The following is a 15,791-nucleotide window of genomic DNA, read 5'->3' as shown; positions in this document are numbered from 1 at the left end:
ACATATTTTTGGTATCATGTCTTTTTCTCTTTGAACATAACTATTCAAAAATGTTTTGAGCCAGACGCATGAAATTTTTTAAATGGACTTTACATAAATTTTGTAGATTTTTTCCAATTGGAGGAAATATGTTTGTCCGGTTGTCCGATTATAATTTAATTTGATAACTATAAAACGAAGGGAGCTAGATGAATAAGATTTGGTTCACAAACTTAATATCGAAAATGTAGATACCTATAAAATTTGGAAACAAATCCGTTGAGAAGTTGGGCGTCTGCCGCCTTGTATTTTCACAAACATGTAATTGCGATGTTCAAAAACATACTGACTTAAATATATGAGCTTTTCAAAGCAATTTTTGTGCCTACAGTTTTTTTTAGTTTCAATTGCTTGGAAAAAATGAGCCTAAAACAAAAATTTGGTTTTCGGGTATTATTAATTGCATGCCAGGTATTAATCGTCAAAAAATTAAGAATTACTCGATAGATTCAATAAAAATGCTAGATTCACGCCAAAGATCTACATTTCGTAATTATTGCACGTTAATATTATGAAAGGTATTCACAACCTTACCCGAGGCTCACAATTTTGTTAGAGGTTAGAGGTTTGTTAGTTAACATCTTTATGAGAGAATATGGGAAAAAGTTTCGGTAAGACCAGTCTTACTAGTTTTTTGTTTGTTTGCTTTTTACAATATGTACTTACATTAATTAAGAAAATCATGAATTTTGGATATATAACATTTTTCAAGCGTTTGAAAAATGCAACAAAAATAGGACAGTACTTAAACTTAAAATACAAATTTTTTTATTGAGTGAAACATCATCATTTTGAGTAAATTGGTAAGATTGATTTACTCAATTTTATTGAGTAAATTGGTAAGAATTATAAAATTTAAATTAAAATAAATTTTTCTGTAATTTAGGAATTAAAAATTTATAATACAATTAAATATACAAGGCGATAAATTTTGCTGAGGCATATCAAATTACATTAGTTTTATAAAGAGACAACGGGCAAAAAACTTTATTCTATCAATGTTACGTGCACGTTCTTTAATTTAAATTGAATTATGCAATATGAAGCATTTTTTTTTCAATCGAATGAAAGATGATATCGAGAATATAAGATTTATAGCAATTTCAAAACGACTACAGACATTTTGTAAGCAGGGAGACTCATGGAAAGAACAAATAGCATTCTGCAGATATTATAAAACTCATGAAAGGCACAAGTAGCATTCTGCTTATTTATAGCTGACTTATGTTTGAACGTTTGATTTGAATTGCTTTAATTTATATATTTAGGATTTATTACTTACAGTAGCCTAATTCTCCTTTTCAGCCTAGTTCATTCTGTTACATTAGGCAGTCTTTAATAAATTATTTTGTAAATAATATATAAGCTACTTTATTTAATTTTGTTCTTCTTATATTTTCAACACACAAATAGCATGTTTAAACATTTTCATGATGTGCCTTGAATAAATTATCGCACATTTCGTCTCAATTTGTTAATTATTATTTTAATTAATTTTTATTTTTAGCATGTGATGAAAATTGTTGCATTTTTAATGTATTTATTTGCAGATTGAAACATTGAAGGTCGATTTCAAAGAGCACCTTTCTTTTTTCAATATTAAATTTCAATGCTTTTATTATTATTATTATTATTATTATTATTATTATTTTTAGAAAATTAGATTTGATATTTTTTATTTGAATGTTTGCTTTCGAAAAGCTAGTATGAAATATCATCTGGTATTGTGAATTTTCAGAAATAGAAACTCTTCACATTTTCGCACTTGTGTCTGGTGATTTTCGATTTTCACCGAAATAAAGTTAGATGACGGAGAAGAGTAATCTTTTATCGAGCAATTTAATTTTTAGGAGTCTACATGTGAACATTTGATGCTTTCGAATTAAAACAAGTATTAGTACGATCCAAAAGCAAAATTATCGAAAAAGAATAGCAAAAAAGTAAAACATTCCCAAAAAGAAGTCAAGCTAAAGGCTCTTCTTCCTCGCTGCACATTACCATCACCTCCTATGCATAGAGGTGATGTTTTATTCTTCTGAGGAGTCAAAAAATGCTAATTATGATCGTGACCTTTGTAAACTATCCAGGCTAACGAAGGTCATGGTACGATGTTTCGAAACGTTCACTAATCAACGGTACTAATGGCGTCCGGCCCTGAATGGTTACTGTGTAATTACTATTTTCAAGTTTCAAGATGAGTTTATTGGTGAAAGCAAGCTTTTAAGCTCTACATCGGTAAAAACCAATCAAGCAATCAGTAGAGGGTATGTTTGTGTGCTGTGCTTTGAATAGCAAACTGTATTGCATCTTGTATCGGTAATAGTTATCAGATCATGTTTTGCAATATAAAACAGAAATTCAAGGAAATTAGTCTATAATCTTGATTGAATTGTTTTATTTTTATGTTATTGTTGAAAGGAATATTATAGCATCTTACGAATTAATGATTTTTCCTTCTTTTTGTATGATGGTTGTGTTCAGGAAATTTTTAGTGTAGGTGTTTCATAAAGTGATTATATTCAACTCGGAAGACAAGTTAGTTTATTTAGCTGCAGTGTCAGTACTTGCTTTGTTCTAATTCTGTTACACGTACTAAAAGAAGCTTGTCGGCGAAGCCGAAATAAGTGTATAGGAATTTGTTTATATTTATATTATTTTTTTTGTGTGCCAGTATTTCTTTGATCAAAATGAGTTCTGGAATCGAATCTAAACTGACGATTATTGCTGACTACGTAAACGAAATTCGAAGCAAATTTAATGACGTTGCATTTCAACGTATTGAAAAAATAGATGGTATGTATATTACTAATCCTGTGAACAAAAGCAGTTCCAATGATCTTAGAATATTCACTGAGACTCAAGTGAAGAGAGCCCTTATTAATACTGTTTCTACATCAAATGTCATCAAGAAAAAATTGTCCTTTTTCTCTCAAGAAGAAAATGGACGTGCTATTTACAAGCTTGACAATGTGGAAGATCTGAAACCAGAAGAGAAATATGCCATCCAAAATGCAGGTCATTCGACTCAACTTATTCAAGTTCCAGGTTTTAATATTCTAACTGATCCAGTTTTTAATGATTTAAATTGGGTTTTATACCCAGCTAAAACTATTTCTCATCCCACAGCAGATATGTTGCCAAAAATTGATGTCATCTTAATTTCTCACAATCATCCTGATCACATTGATAAAACCTCATTGCAAAATATAATGAAAGAACATAAAAAGAAAAGTTGGCCTTTTCCTGTGGTTTTGGTACCTATGGGAGATAAAAATTTGATTCAAGGCTTTGGCTTTAAACAAGTTGAAGAAGTGGAATGGTTTACTAAGATTTCTATTTCTAAAGGTGAAAGCATTGTGGATTTCGTAAGCATTCCGGCTGATCATCGTTCTGGCAGGCTTGGTTATGATCATCACAAATCACTTGTGACTGGTTGGGTAGCAAACCCTAAAAACATAAATGCAATATTTAAATATTCTGGTGATACAAGAACTCTGACTGATGAAAATCAAAAAGCAGTTGATGCTGTGATATGGAATGAAATTCAGAGTAAGATGATTAATATTGATGATATTCCCGATATTATTTGTTTCGAACCAAGTGGTCCTAATTACACAAGGTGCGATATGGATGTGACTCATCAATCTTCATCGTATAGTATTCTTTTGAAATTCATAGAAGCTGAAAATTTAGCAAAATTGTCTAATAAAACTCCTCAAGATTTTATACAGAAGATCAAAACAGTAATGATGCATCATAATAAGTTTGAATTTGGTCCTGATAGATTTAATGAAGGTTTATTTATATTCAAAAAATTGCTGTTATATTTGAAGTTAAATGATACAGATTTGAAACAAGAACTTCTTAGGCAGAAAGAAAAATTGGACAATAACTTAGACAGGAAAAATCTGAAGCAGAATTCTACATTATTTTCAAGGCCTTTGATTGCAACTCTACCAGAGAAAACATCAATACTTGTGCATTCTAAAGATTTTATTATTGAAGATATGTTCTGTGTATTTAAAAAAATGAAAGGTATGGATGAAGAACAAGTTAAATATTATTTTAATGAATATTTAACCAAAAATACAATTTTCCCACAAATTGGAGAAAGATTAAATGATCAGCAATTAAGAAATGTATCATTTGATCTAAAAATTGTTAAGAAGTACAATAAAAAAAGTGAAAAAATTTAAATTTATACAGGTAAACATAATATAGTTCTGTATAACAGTTACAGTATTAAAGTTACAGTATTAAAATATATTAAATATCACTAAAAATATTTTTTTACTGAAATTTTATTAATTAATATGAAATAATTAATTTTAATGAAATAATTCAATTCTATATCTAATAAAATATTTTGAGGGTTGTGTTATAACAACTATTTTTTTCATGTTATGTTAGTTAAAAGGAATATGTTGTAATGAACATATGTACATATGCTTATTATATAATTATGAATTTGTTTAAAATATTTTAATTATTTGCAGCATATTTGTATTTAGTGTTAGTTTAAGATTGTTTACAATTATTTTTTTTTTGCAGATATATTGAATAAGTGATGTATAGCTAAATGAATTTTTAGAAATGAAATTTACTTGTTTTAGGGGTTTTCTATGCAAAGTAATTTATATACTTTTTTTTGTCTTTTCATTTCTTTAATGATTTATTTACTTCATTAACTATCATATTTTATTCAAATGCCATAAAAGTTTTTTACTATTTTAAGAATGAGTAGAATTAAGTTGTGTTGTAATATTTATGAATTTGTTTTGGTTTAAATTTGTTATTATTGATTATATTTGTTGTAGAATTTTAATGAATAAAGGAAATATGTTGATTTTAAATATTGAACTTGCAATACATCTTTATAATTATTTTTAAAAATCTATTTTGAAACAAAATTCTTCCTCCTTAATCTTTTTTTTCCCAATTTAAAAATTTAAAGCAGTGTTTTGAGTGTAAACATATATTGATTAATCATGTAATACTACTAAGCAATAAGTTTGTTAAACTAAGCATTACCATATTATATTCTGATACTCTTTTACAATCTTTGCATTGGATAAAGTGTCAATAATTTGCATTTTAGATAACATTATCCCATTTCTATGATGAAGTTTCATAAATCAGCAGAATTGGACATTTTTATACTTAGTGTTTGATATTATACAGTTTTAATAATTATATATAAATGTATTAGCATTAACATTGTGAATATTTATTGCCTATAATGATATAAAAATCTCGCATTTTTCATTCTTGTGGCTATCTAGCTTGTACTTGGTGAAAATATGCTTTAGTCTACTACTTTGTACTGTTTTCCAAATTGTCAGTTTATGATTATTTGGATACAGCGATTTTGTTTTTTAGTGTTTTAATTCTATCGAAAAGGTTGCAGATGTTCATGCAACAACACCTGCCCAAGTAGCCTGGATATCATTGCCCTTTTCTTTAAGCGCAATTTATCGCTATAATTATTATAAATCTCAAAAAAGGATATTATAAAGAAAGGTGTAAGCAAATTTAAAATTAATTCCCCTTATTATATTTGATGATGTGGATCAAAAATTATTATTGACAATGTAATTTGATTTATTTTTGTCTTTTATTCAGATATAAGATATGACTGCATGAAATTATAATGCTTACATTTGCCATGCCGTTTGCAACCACGATTTTTATTATTGTTGTATTTTCATTTTTCTAATTTTTTTTTTTATCATTTCTACTTTATGGAAGAAATTAGTCAAAATCAAATTTCTGAATTCTAATTATACTTTATTGAACAGATAATTCAAGAAAATGAATTATTTTTTAAATCTCATTTTGGCTTTAGCTATCCTGTTTTTACGAATTGTTGGCAAATAGTATTATTCATGTGATGTAGCATTCTTAATATTTATTAGTGGATATGAATGATTTAAAGTTCAGTTTATTGCTCGAAACAATGAATGTAGAATTTTTTTTTTTTTTATTTAGATAACAATATTAAATAAAAAATGATTTTAAGAACAAAAATATTACAAAAAAAAATAATCCTGGATTCAATGAATTTTTAATGAGAAAATTTTTAATTTTGCTAATTATGGAATATTACATTTTTAAAATGAAAAAAATTCTAATTTTGCTTTCTTCAAATAAATTTGAGCTTATTTTTAAGTTGAAGTAAAACAGAAATTAATTTTTTAATGCAATAAAATAAGTAAAAAGAAAAGCTTAAGAAATTTCAAAACTATTTTATAGACTGTTTAGAAAATGACTGGTCTTTTATAGAAATAAATAATTTAAGAAGGCTTAAAACATTTCTATAGTTTGTAGTGCCAATTCTGAAAATTATGGATAAAGAAAACAACATATTTTAAGAAGGAAAATATTTTTTTGTAATTTCTTTTCATCTTAGTGGATTAAATTTTAAAAACATGTTTTTGCAGTAAACATAAATTTAAAAAAAATCTTTGTAAATATCATTATACCAAGTAGTTATAGAATCCTAAACTAGTTTTTAAAAGAAAATATTCTACAATTTAAGTTTTAGTATTCTGGTGTATTTTTAATAAGGTAAAATATAAAACTAATTATAAATATTGTTACAAAACAGAAAAATTTTATATATTTAAAAATTCACAGATCATGCTGTAAGAAATTATTTTTTGAAATATCATTGTTTCATTTATTTTCAAGTATCAAATTTTAGAATTGTATCGAAGTTGAATTAGCACCAATAAATATATCACTTCACATTTTTTTTTATATATACGATTATTTTAAATACAATTCTCATTATATACAATCAACCTATTAATATTAAATACTAACAATTAGAGAAAATTCATATTGTTAATTATCAGGATAACTTAAAATCAAAATGAATGTAAAAATTAGTAATGTATCATAGTAATAATTATATTAAAATTAACTTTTTTATAAATATATCAATTTAAAAAAAATTAAATTTGTCTTCTATTGTAGTCATTGTACTTGTAAATGCAATTCTAATTTAAGATATAATTACATTATTAGGATGTTTTAGATAAATATATATGTATATTTCTAAAAAATAATTACTTTTGAGTCCTTTTTTTCAGTATTTTAATATTATGTCTTCCGACAACATCATACTGGTATCCCTTGAAATTTGTCTGAACTAATGATAATTGGAATTATCCGAGTCAGACCCACATGATCCAAAAAAAACAAAAAAAAAACGACCAAATAGGTGTACGGATAGCACAGGGTTGATAATCTCCACAGTTTCGTTCTCTAATAATAATTCTCATGGTAAGAGCTTTTTGTTTTTAATTTCAAAATAAATTAGCATTAGTTAGATTAATATATATAAATAATTTTCAGTTATGCAAAAAAACTTTAATGAAAATTTTCAATTGCAATATTATGTACATAAGTTATCTGATGGCTGAAAAAAAATGTAATGTATAGCAATTTTAAAATAATGAACTAAATTTAAAAGACACAAAAATAGGAAGCATATTTATTTCAACACATTTATACAATAAATAATTGAGATATATCACAGCATTTGTTAAACCATACATGCATTTTTAACCTAAAATTGTTCAGTAGCGTTGTGCATTATTCTGCATGCTTTCAAGTTGAGCATTAAGGCGCAATATTTTTCGGCTCAAGTTGTTGCTGTGTTGTTTTAAGTATCGTATCATATCAGCTTGTTTCTCAAGTACTTCTCCCATGTAACTTTCATCCCTGAAAATAAAATGTAAAAATAAATAGTTAAAGTATCAAATTTGCATATATTAACTTAAAATCATAACCACATTATTGAATTCTTGAGAAAATCTATATTATTTATTTCAATTCTTTAATTTCAGCAAACCACCATGCTAAGTAGTATAAGTTATTTCTCCCTGCAAATAATTTTATAAAATGAAAATATTAATAACTATCAAACAATAATTTGCATGTAATTAAATATAGGTGATTTGATTTTGTTTTTACATGAGAATATTAAATTGAACTTATTTTCTTACTACTTTCATTAATAATATTCACAATGTCTTGTATATTTTAAGAAAATTTATTATTGTAGAAAAAATTAGGGGAAAGAAAATTCAACATTCTATTTAGCATTGCTTTCAAATGCATTTACTAATATATATAATAAATTAACAAGAATTTATTTTTAGAAAATTAAAAACTTTTTGATAAAAGGTAGTCTAGTAATATAATCATATATTAATCTCACATCAGTAATAACTTACAGATTCAGTAAATTTAATGATAACACATTTGGCAAGACACTGAAAGGATAAATACCAATGAAATAATGGACAAACATGATTTATATATGCTGCAGTATTTTCTATGTGACAATTATTTTGAAAAATTATCAAATTGTTATTTTCAAAAAATTAACAGTTATTTATCTAAATCAAGTATAATTTAAAATGCTAGTTTTCTACAACAAATAAAAGAGGGGAAACAAATTCAACTCACCGAAATCCTACTTCATTAGTTGGAGCATAAGATTGCAAATAACTTATCAATAAATCATCCTGATGTACATCAGGAATCGCCTTACTGCTATTGAATTTTACAACTATAACTGAAAAATTAGAAACAGCATAAATAAAATGTCTGAAATTATAAAACTATTTAAATAAAATTATATAAAAAAGAAAATCATATTTCCTAAATATTTCATTTAAAACTATTATTAATATATTACTATATCATAATGATATTTTTCTGCTATTTCATGAATGATAATTTAAGCACATTATAAGGCTTACGATTATTACTACCACATTCTCTAAAGAAAGTTTATTTTTACTCTACAGAATCTTCTAGTTTTTTAATTTTCTATTCTATTCGTTACTACCTTTTAAGAAAAGTAATGAAAAGAAAAAAGAAAGTAAACTGTTCCATACATTTGGTCTGAAACAAATAGATTTAAATTTTAAAAATCCTTCAATGGTTATGTTATAACTATTGAAGTCAGTATTCCATTTAAAAGATAGTTACATTTCAATTCTGATCATACATTCAAGTTTTCCATTTTTTTTTTTGTTTCATCTAAAAGGTAAATATTTATCTAAATTCTTTCATAAGCAAATACTATCTATTAACCTGAGTTTGAAGTCATGATACTATTATTTTAAATTTTTTAGATATTAAAACAAAAATGTTCTATATAATTTAATTTTATTGAGTATTTATCGCTGATATATTTAAGTTAAGCATTGCTAGACTAAAATAGAATTTGCCTCTAAGATTTGAGATTTTAAATTCAATGTTCAACAGAACAAATATAGAATTAATATATTTTTATTTGATGAACTAACATATGAATAAACATTTTAGAAAGCAGTAATACAATACTTAAATAATATAATCTATTAAAATATCCAAAAATTCCACAAAGCTGCATCAAAATAATTCAGTAAATTTACTTGTAAATAATACATTTTATAAGAGAAAGTAACTAATTATTACTTTTAACATATAAAAATAGATAAAGAAAATAAAAGAACATTTTTATTAAAATAAAGATCATACTGCATTTAACTTTTGCTAATTGGAAGAGTTCTTAAGTTTGATTTTTCCTTCCTTTTCAAACATGTTCATAAATTTAGAGCCATTAAAGATGGATATGACAACAGAACTTTAAATTTTTTAGACACTTCAATATACAAGCTTTGACACTGATGCATAAAAGAGTCTACCTAGGTATTTGCCAAGACAGAGCAAAACGATGAAAACTTCAACTCCGAAGAAAATTTGCAAGTAATTCTCACAATGCAGATCACTACTTAGAGGACATGTTTCAGGAAGAGGGCAAAATCTCAGAAACACTGCTAAAACCAAAACAAGAACAGCATTTCCTGAAATAAAAAAAATGTTATGAAAGTTTAGAAAAAGAACCCAATACAATTTACAGATATGCAGTTAACACATTTATTTATAACAAGTTTAAAAATTCTGCTATTTAGTACTATTGAATTTAATTTTTCTTTTAACATAAACCAAGATTATAAATGTTTTACTAAATTTGATCTAAATTTAAAAAAAAAATTAAACGAATAAAAATTATTATTAGTTATTTCTAAACAAATAATTTCATTATATTTAATTTTGGCCTTTGCTTTATCTTTATTTTTCAATTACTAAAAGGAAAATAATTATAACAGCATGACATTTATGATTTATGATAAATTTTTTTGTCATTCATTTATTTGAAATAAGAAAATAGAAAGCAAAAAAAAAAAAAAAAAAATTGTATTTTGTACTCCATGTATTATATTATGAATAACAGACCAAAAGATAAAAGCATATTGTTAGTTATTGTTTTTAAACACAATAAGAAAACCGAGTAATTTTTATTAGATACATTAACCAATTACCAAATCTACAATGTCTGATGTTTCTCAAGAGCTCAATTACTCCTCTGATCTTAGGAAAAAGTATTACAATTTTGACAGCTTTTAACTAGAAAACTTAAGTAAAAATTTGAAGTTTAGAATAAGCTATTTTACAGTAAATATATTTTAATTCAAAAAACCTTACACTGATCTAAATTCATTTTGGGATGCATAGCCAAGTAAAATGTTTACATAATTTAATTTGTTAGAATATTAAAGTTACTATTTCTAAATCTTCTAGGCTTTATTTGTTTGAGGTGCTATAATGAAAAGGCTTGGTAAATTTAAATAGTGGCCAAATGATGAAATTGAGATTCAAGCCAGTACTTTACTGCATAGATTTTCAAAAGTAAATGAAGCTTTTTTTTAAAGTGTGTTTTTGACATAGAGGTGTCTATTACCAATAGCAAACTCAATTAATATTGGTGTATAAAGATCTAACAAAAGCACTTGTCTAATCTAGGGAATATTTTTTCTAACAACCTCAGTTTGCTACAATCACATAATTAATAGATTTACTGTAATTGTTAAAATTATTAGGCATCTAACACTTTTAACCCTGCCTGAAAAATCTATTAAATAAAAAAAAGCTCACTAGTGACTTAGAAAATATTACAATGGGAAAGAGTATCAATCAGAAAATTATGAGCTCTGTACTAGGTCCTGTGCTCGTAAATTGCATTATTCAAAACTGGTAGACCAATATGTACTTTAACAAAGAATTTTGCACTGTAATTGGATGATTGCAGGAGATTTTTTTCCCAATCATATACACAAAAGTAGATCAGCTTCTCTTACAACTCCCTTAGGAACTACCACTTATTATAATTTAAGTCACAGTTTCTCCTTAGGAATTGTTTAAGTACTTCAAAGGCCACTTTGATTAACAGAAACTGTCACAGTTCCCCTTTAGACCTTAGATTCATTGCTAGAAGTGCCAATCCAAGAGAGATAAGAACCAAAACCAGTACGAAAATAAAAAAATTTCCAATGTTATTTTACTATATTGCAGTTACATTTTATTTCAATACAGTCATATATAACATAGTTGATAAAGCTGGAAGTCTTTTTGTGCTATACATTTAATATCAGGCAAGTTCAAATTTAGGACTGAAAACTAAGCAGATAAAATATTGCAGTTATTTTCATTTTGCACATTAAGTAAATTGGCTATTTTGATAAAATTTTATAGCAACTTGGAAAGATAATGACAAGTATGAAGAACTTTATGACAGAATAATCATATTCCATAAAATTACATTCCTTTTAGACACACAGTCATTAGTAGCAGATTTTGTAATCTCATAATATAAAGCTCATAACATGTTTTATGAACTACAAGAGAATACAGATTCATAAAAACATGATTCATGATCACTATCTTTCAAAATTTTATGACTCGGCATCTTTGGAGAAAGATAAAGTGACTATAACAAAAGAAAACCAATGACATGCTGCTATGAAAATAAGCTAAAGCAAGGTTTTCAACCATTGTCAGAATGATACATATTATCATAAATTTTAATTTAAAAAAAATCAATTTTTATAATCCTCTGCTCAGAATTGTAAAGGCAAAATAACATTATCACTATATATGATTTATAAAACATTTGCAACAAAAGAATAAAAAAAGTTTGGATAACAGGAAGTCAACATTAAAGTTACATAATTTTAAAAATAAATGATTGTAATTGTTTTAAAAAGTAGAAAGAGCAATAGCTTACCAATTGAGAGAACAATCAAAGGCACCCTTTGAAGCAACTGTGTATTACGAAAGAATTCCAAATATCCACATTTCTGAATATAATTATGCTGATAGTTTCGATAGCAATTTGTACCAAACATGATCAGCCAAAGAGCTGTATGAGAACAACTTAAAATAAAACATGAGTCTTCTTCAAAAAAGAAAGGTACAGCTATAGCAGAAGCAATCAAAGAAATCTGTAAAAGAATTTGCTATTTTAAACACACACAAAGAAACTATTACTTAAAATTTTACTTTTACATATTATATATTTACTATATTGTCAAATGATATATCTGGCATTGCTCAACAGTATGTTTTCATACTTTTATTAATACAAAAATTAGCTATTCAATTAACTGTCACACAGCTTTCATTAATACCATTCTTATGTTTAAGATATCAGTGAAAGTACCTGTTATATTCACAGTAAGGTGTTAGAGAAGTCTACATTAAATATGAAAGAAATCTGTTCAGTAGTTAGTATATCTATTTCTCAAATTATTTATGTATTTCATTACTATTTATACAAATTTATAGTTTTCTCAATTTCACATATTTTATTGTACATCAGAAACAAACCTACTGTAAGAAATATTTCTAGAACTATCACTCCTGTAACAGGTATTTTCTTAAAAGAAGGTTCTTCATTTGAAATTAGAACACTTGACACTAAAGATGCTTCATCTGTCTCATCATAAAGCTGAGCTGTATCTCTATCAAAGAAGTATCCCTAGAAAAAAAAAAAAAAAACATTATTTAATAAATTAAATGGCATTAGAAGAAATATATAACAGACATATATTTTTAAAAAATTAACCTACTTAAAAATTTGAAAATTAAATAATAAAATTTCTATGAATTCAATTTTGAGATCAAGCTTAAACATCAGATGAAATATGTGACTTTGAATACAGAATGAGATTTTGTTGTCAATAAATACTATTAAAATTTAAATTTTCTTAAAATAGCTTTAAATCTATTCTTCTATGGAAAAATATAAAATATATCAGCATCTATAATTTTCAAAAATGTCCCAAAGCAAATATTGTATTCATTAAAAATGATTATTCTAGACTAGCCAAGTGTAGACAAATGCAGGGGTGTTAATTTGCAGATGCAAAAATGGAATGAACATCCTAAAAAAAAACCTATTCAAATAGTGTATTACATTTCTTATATGGGAAAAAATACTGGAAATTTTAACACAATACTTTGCTTCTAAAATTGCAAGAAATTCTAAGAAATACAAATTTAATTAAATTACTAACATATATAATCTCTGTTCAAAATTTTAAATCAGTTCAATAATTAATTCATGCTTTTTACATAAGTATCAGAATAACATGTTGCAGCATAAATATAAAGGCAGAATAAAAACCTAATAATCTGTATTTTAGTAAAGATTTAAACAAGTGAAACTGCCAGATTTTTACTAATTTTTTCCCTTACCAAATTAGAAGAAATTATTTGTTCTAATCAAAAGCGTACATATTTATATACGAAGATAAATTTTTTCTTTTTAAAATTCTATTTATTATTTCATATAATGCTTAAAGATAATAATGGAAGTAACAAATAACAGCTGTTCTCCTCTTACACTTAAAATACAAAAAATTACATAATGATCAAATATTAATTTTAAAATTGAAATATCAATTATTAAAATCTAATAAAAAAATACTTGATTCAGAATAGCCAATCCTGCTTGAAGAGAATTAAAACTTTTAAAAGCTTTTGTGGAATCAAAATTCTACGAAAGAAGTTTCCTTCTTCAAGTTCTTTGAGCTGCTTCAAGAATTTTAATCTTTTTCTTTTCGTCTTTAATTCTTTGAACTGATACTCTGCTCTTTATTTTCTTCTCATATTTACATAATTTCTATTGTTTCTTCTTATATTCTTCATAATTAGCACACAAATTTTTTACACTTAAAATCAATTGTTTTGGCACTTTAAAATTATTCATTCAAATGTTGGTTTTCTTTTTTTAAATGCAGAAAAAAAAAAAAAAAAAAAAAAAAAAATTTTTTTTCTTGAAATGAAAGTTTATTCTTTCATATTCTCCCACAGACAATCTTTATTGATCAAAAATCCCCTCTTAACAACAATGTTGTCATGAGATAGTAAAAATTGTCATCTTTAAATAATGATATGGCATCATTGTAAGGTTTTGGGTTGAGTATAGGTTGAACCAAAATTTATTCACTCTGTTTTTTGAAAAATTAAAAAAAAAAAAAAAAAAACGATCATTCCGAAAATTTTATTAGAATTGCTGTTAACTTCTTATGATAATAAAATTCAAGTCTCCATATACTTGAAAGAAAACTGTCTGAAGTTGTTATAGGTGATTTTCTCTGACTTTTAGATATTTTTAAAAATTTCTGTAATTTTCCAGTTTTATTGCCAACCTTCAGCATCTATTCAAAGGTATTTGCATATTAACTGCATGCCATTTGAGAACTTTTGGCTTAACCTCATGTTACTAGGAAACTTTAAGCTTAACTACATACCATTGGCAAACATAGTCAATAGATTAATACAATGTCTTTGGTGACTAATCACTGGCATGTTGATGATACAATAAGTTCTCTATCAAATTATCAAATAAGGAAAATTATACATAGTCTTTTAATCTAAACATTGCTCAAAAAGTTACACATTTTGAAATGTCTAATCAACTTGAAAAAGGAATGTTAATAATGAAAGATATAAAGGATCTCAATCATTTCCATTATAATCTGTCATTTACAGATGAATTTTATCATTCTAATAAAAAAAATAAATCAAAGAAGCCATAACAAGAACGTATAATTAAGCTAAATTCTGACTCTCCAATTCATATTTGTGGAATACAATTATCAATCTTGTCACAAAATGAAGGCCATGTACAAGATAAAATGTCAATGCAAACCAAATGAAAGAAAAGCTACTTACAAATATTTAAAAAAAGTAAACGTGAAAACGCACTCATCAAAACAGTAATTATGAAAAAAAAAAAAAAAATGAAACAATAAATGTTATGACAATTATTTGCAATACATCTGAAAAGTCTCACATAAAAACAATTACAGCATTAACACGTTAAGCTCATTGAATAATAAAAGATTACATGCAAAAGTAGTTAGACATCTACTTGCATATGTATCACGCGGTTTTTGACGCATTTTAACAAGTTAGAATACAACTTACACCGCCGGATCCACTTCTATTTTCATTCCCTAAACTAACCATGCCGTAACCAAATTTCTTAAACCAGTTATATACAATGCCTAAAATATAAGTAATTTGCAGTTACATAGTCTTATCAAGCATTACAAAATAACTTGTCAACAACAGTTGGAAAAAAATACAAACATTTCCATTTCCACTTCAAACATGCATGACAATCGGCGATTACGATTAAAATATAGAACGGAGCGATGATCATCCTCAGAACGTACGCATATATTTGAGTCTTCAAAATGCTAACTGCGATTCAAATTTAGAGCATTTAAATCACGTGGTAGTGGTTCAATAAATCTGCTAATGATTTTCTATAATGAAAATATGGGGTTCAGTCCCCTAGTGGTAAGGTGATCAGAGAGTTTCAGACATGAACAAGATTT

The 15,791-nt window shown here is 25.7% G+C and overlaps 1 protein-coding gene across 1 annotated transcript; it reads right to left on the bottom strand.

The window, feature by feature from the left end:
- Positions 1-7,508: 7,508 nt before the first annotated feature.
- On the bottom strand, positions 7,509-15,591 carry LOC129966006 (transmembrane protein 192-like). The gene is made up of 6 exons (XM_056080336.1): positions 15,376-15,591; positions 12,773-12,919; positions 12,167-12,383; positions 9,747-9,905; positions 8,518-8,626; positions 7,509-7,767 (listed from the first exon to the last, which is right to left on the bottom strand). The coding sequence occupies exons 1-6, from the start codon at positions 15,415-15,417 to the stop codon at positions 7,623-7,625; spliced, it is 819 nt and encodes a 272-aa protein (XP_055936311.1). The 5' UTR covers positions 15,418-15,591; the 3' UTR covers positions 7,509-7,622.
- Positions 15,592-15,791: the final 200 nt, after the last annotated feature.

Source organism: Argiope bruennichi, chromosome 4 (genome assembly GCF_947563725.1).
Source record: "Argiope bruennichi chromosome 4, qqArgBrue1.1, whole genome shotgun sequence".
Taxonomy (NCBI): domain Eukaryota; kingdom Metazoa; phylum Arthropoda; class Arachnida; order Araneae; family Araneidae; genus Argiope; species Argiope bruennichi.
The sequence above is the reverse complement of the archived record's forward strand: the minus strand, read 5'-3'. Positions and strand labels throughout refer to the sequence as shown.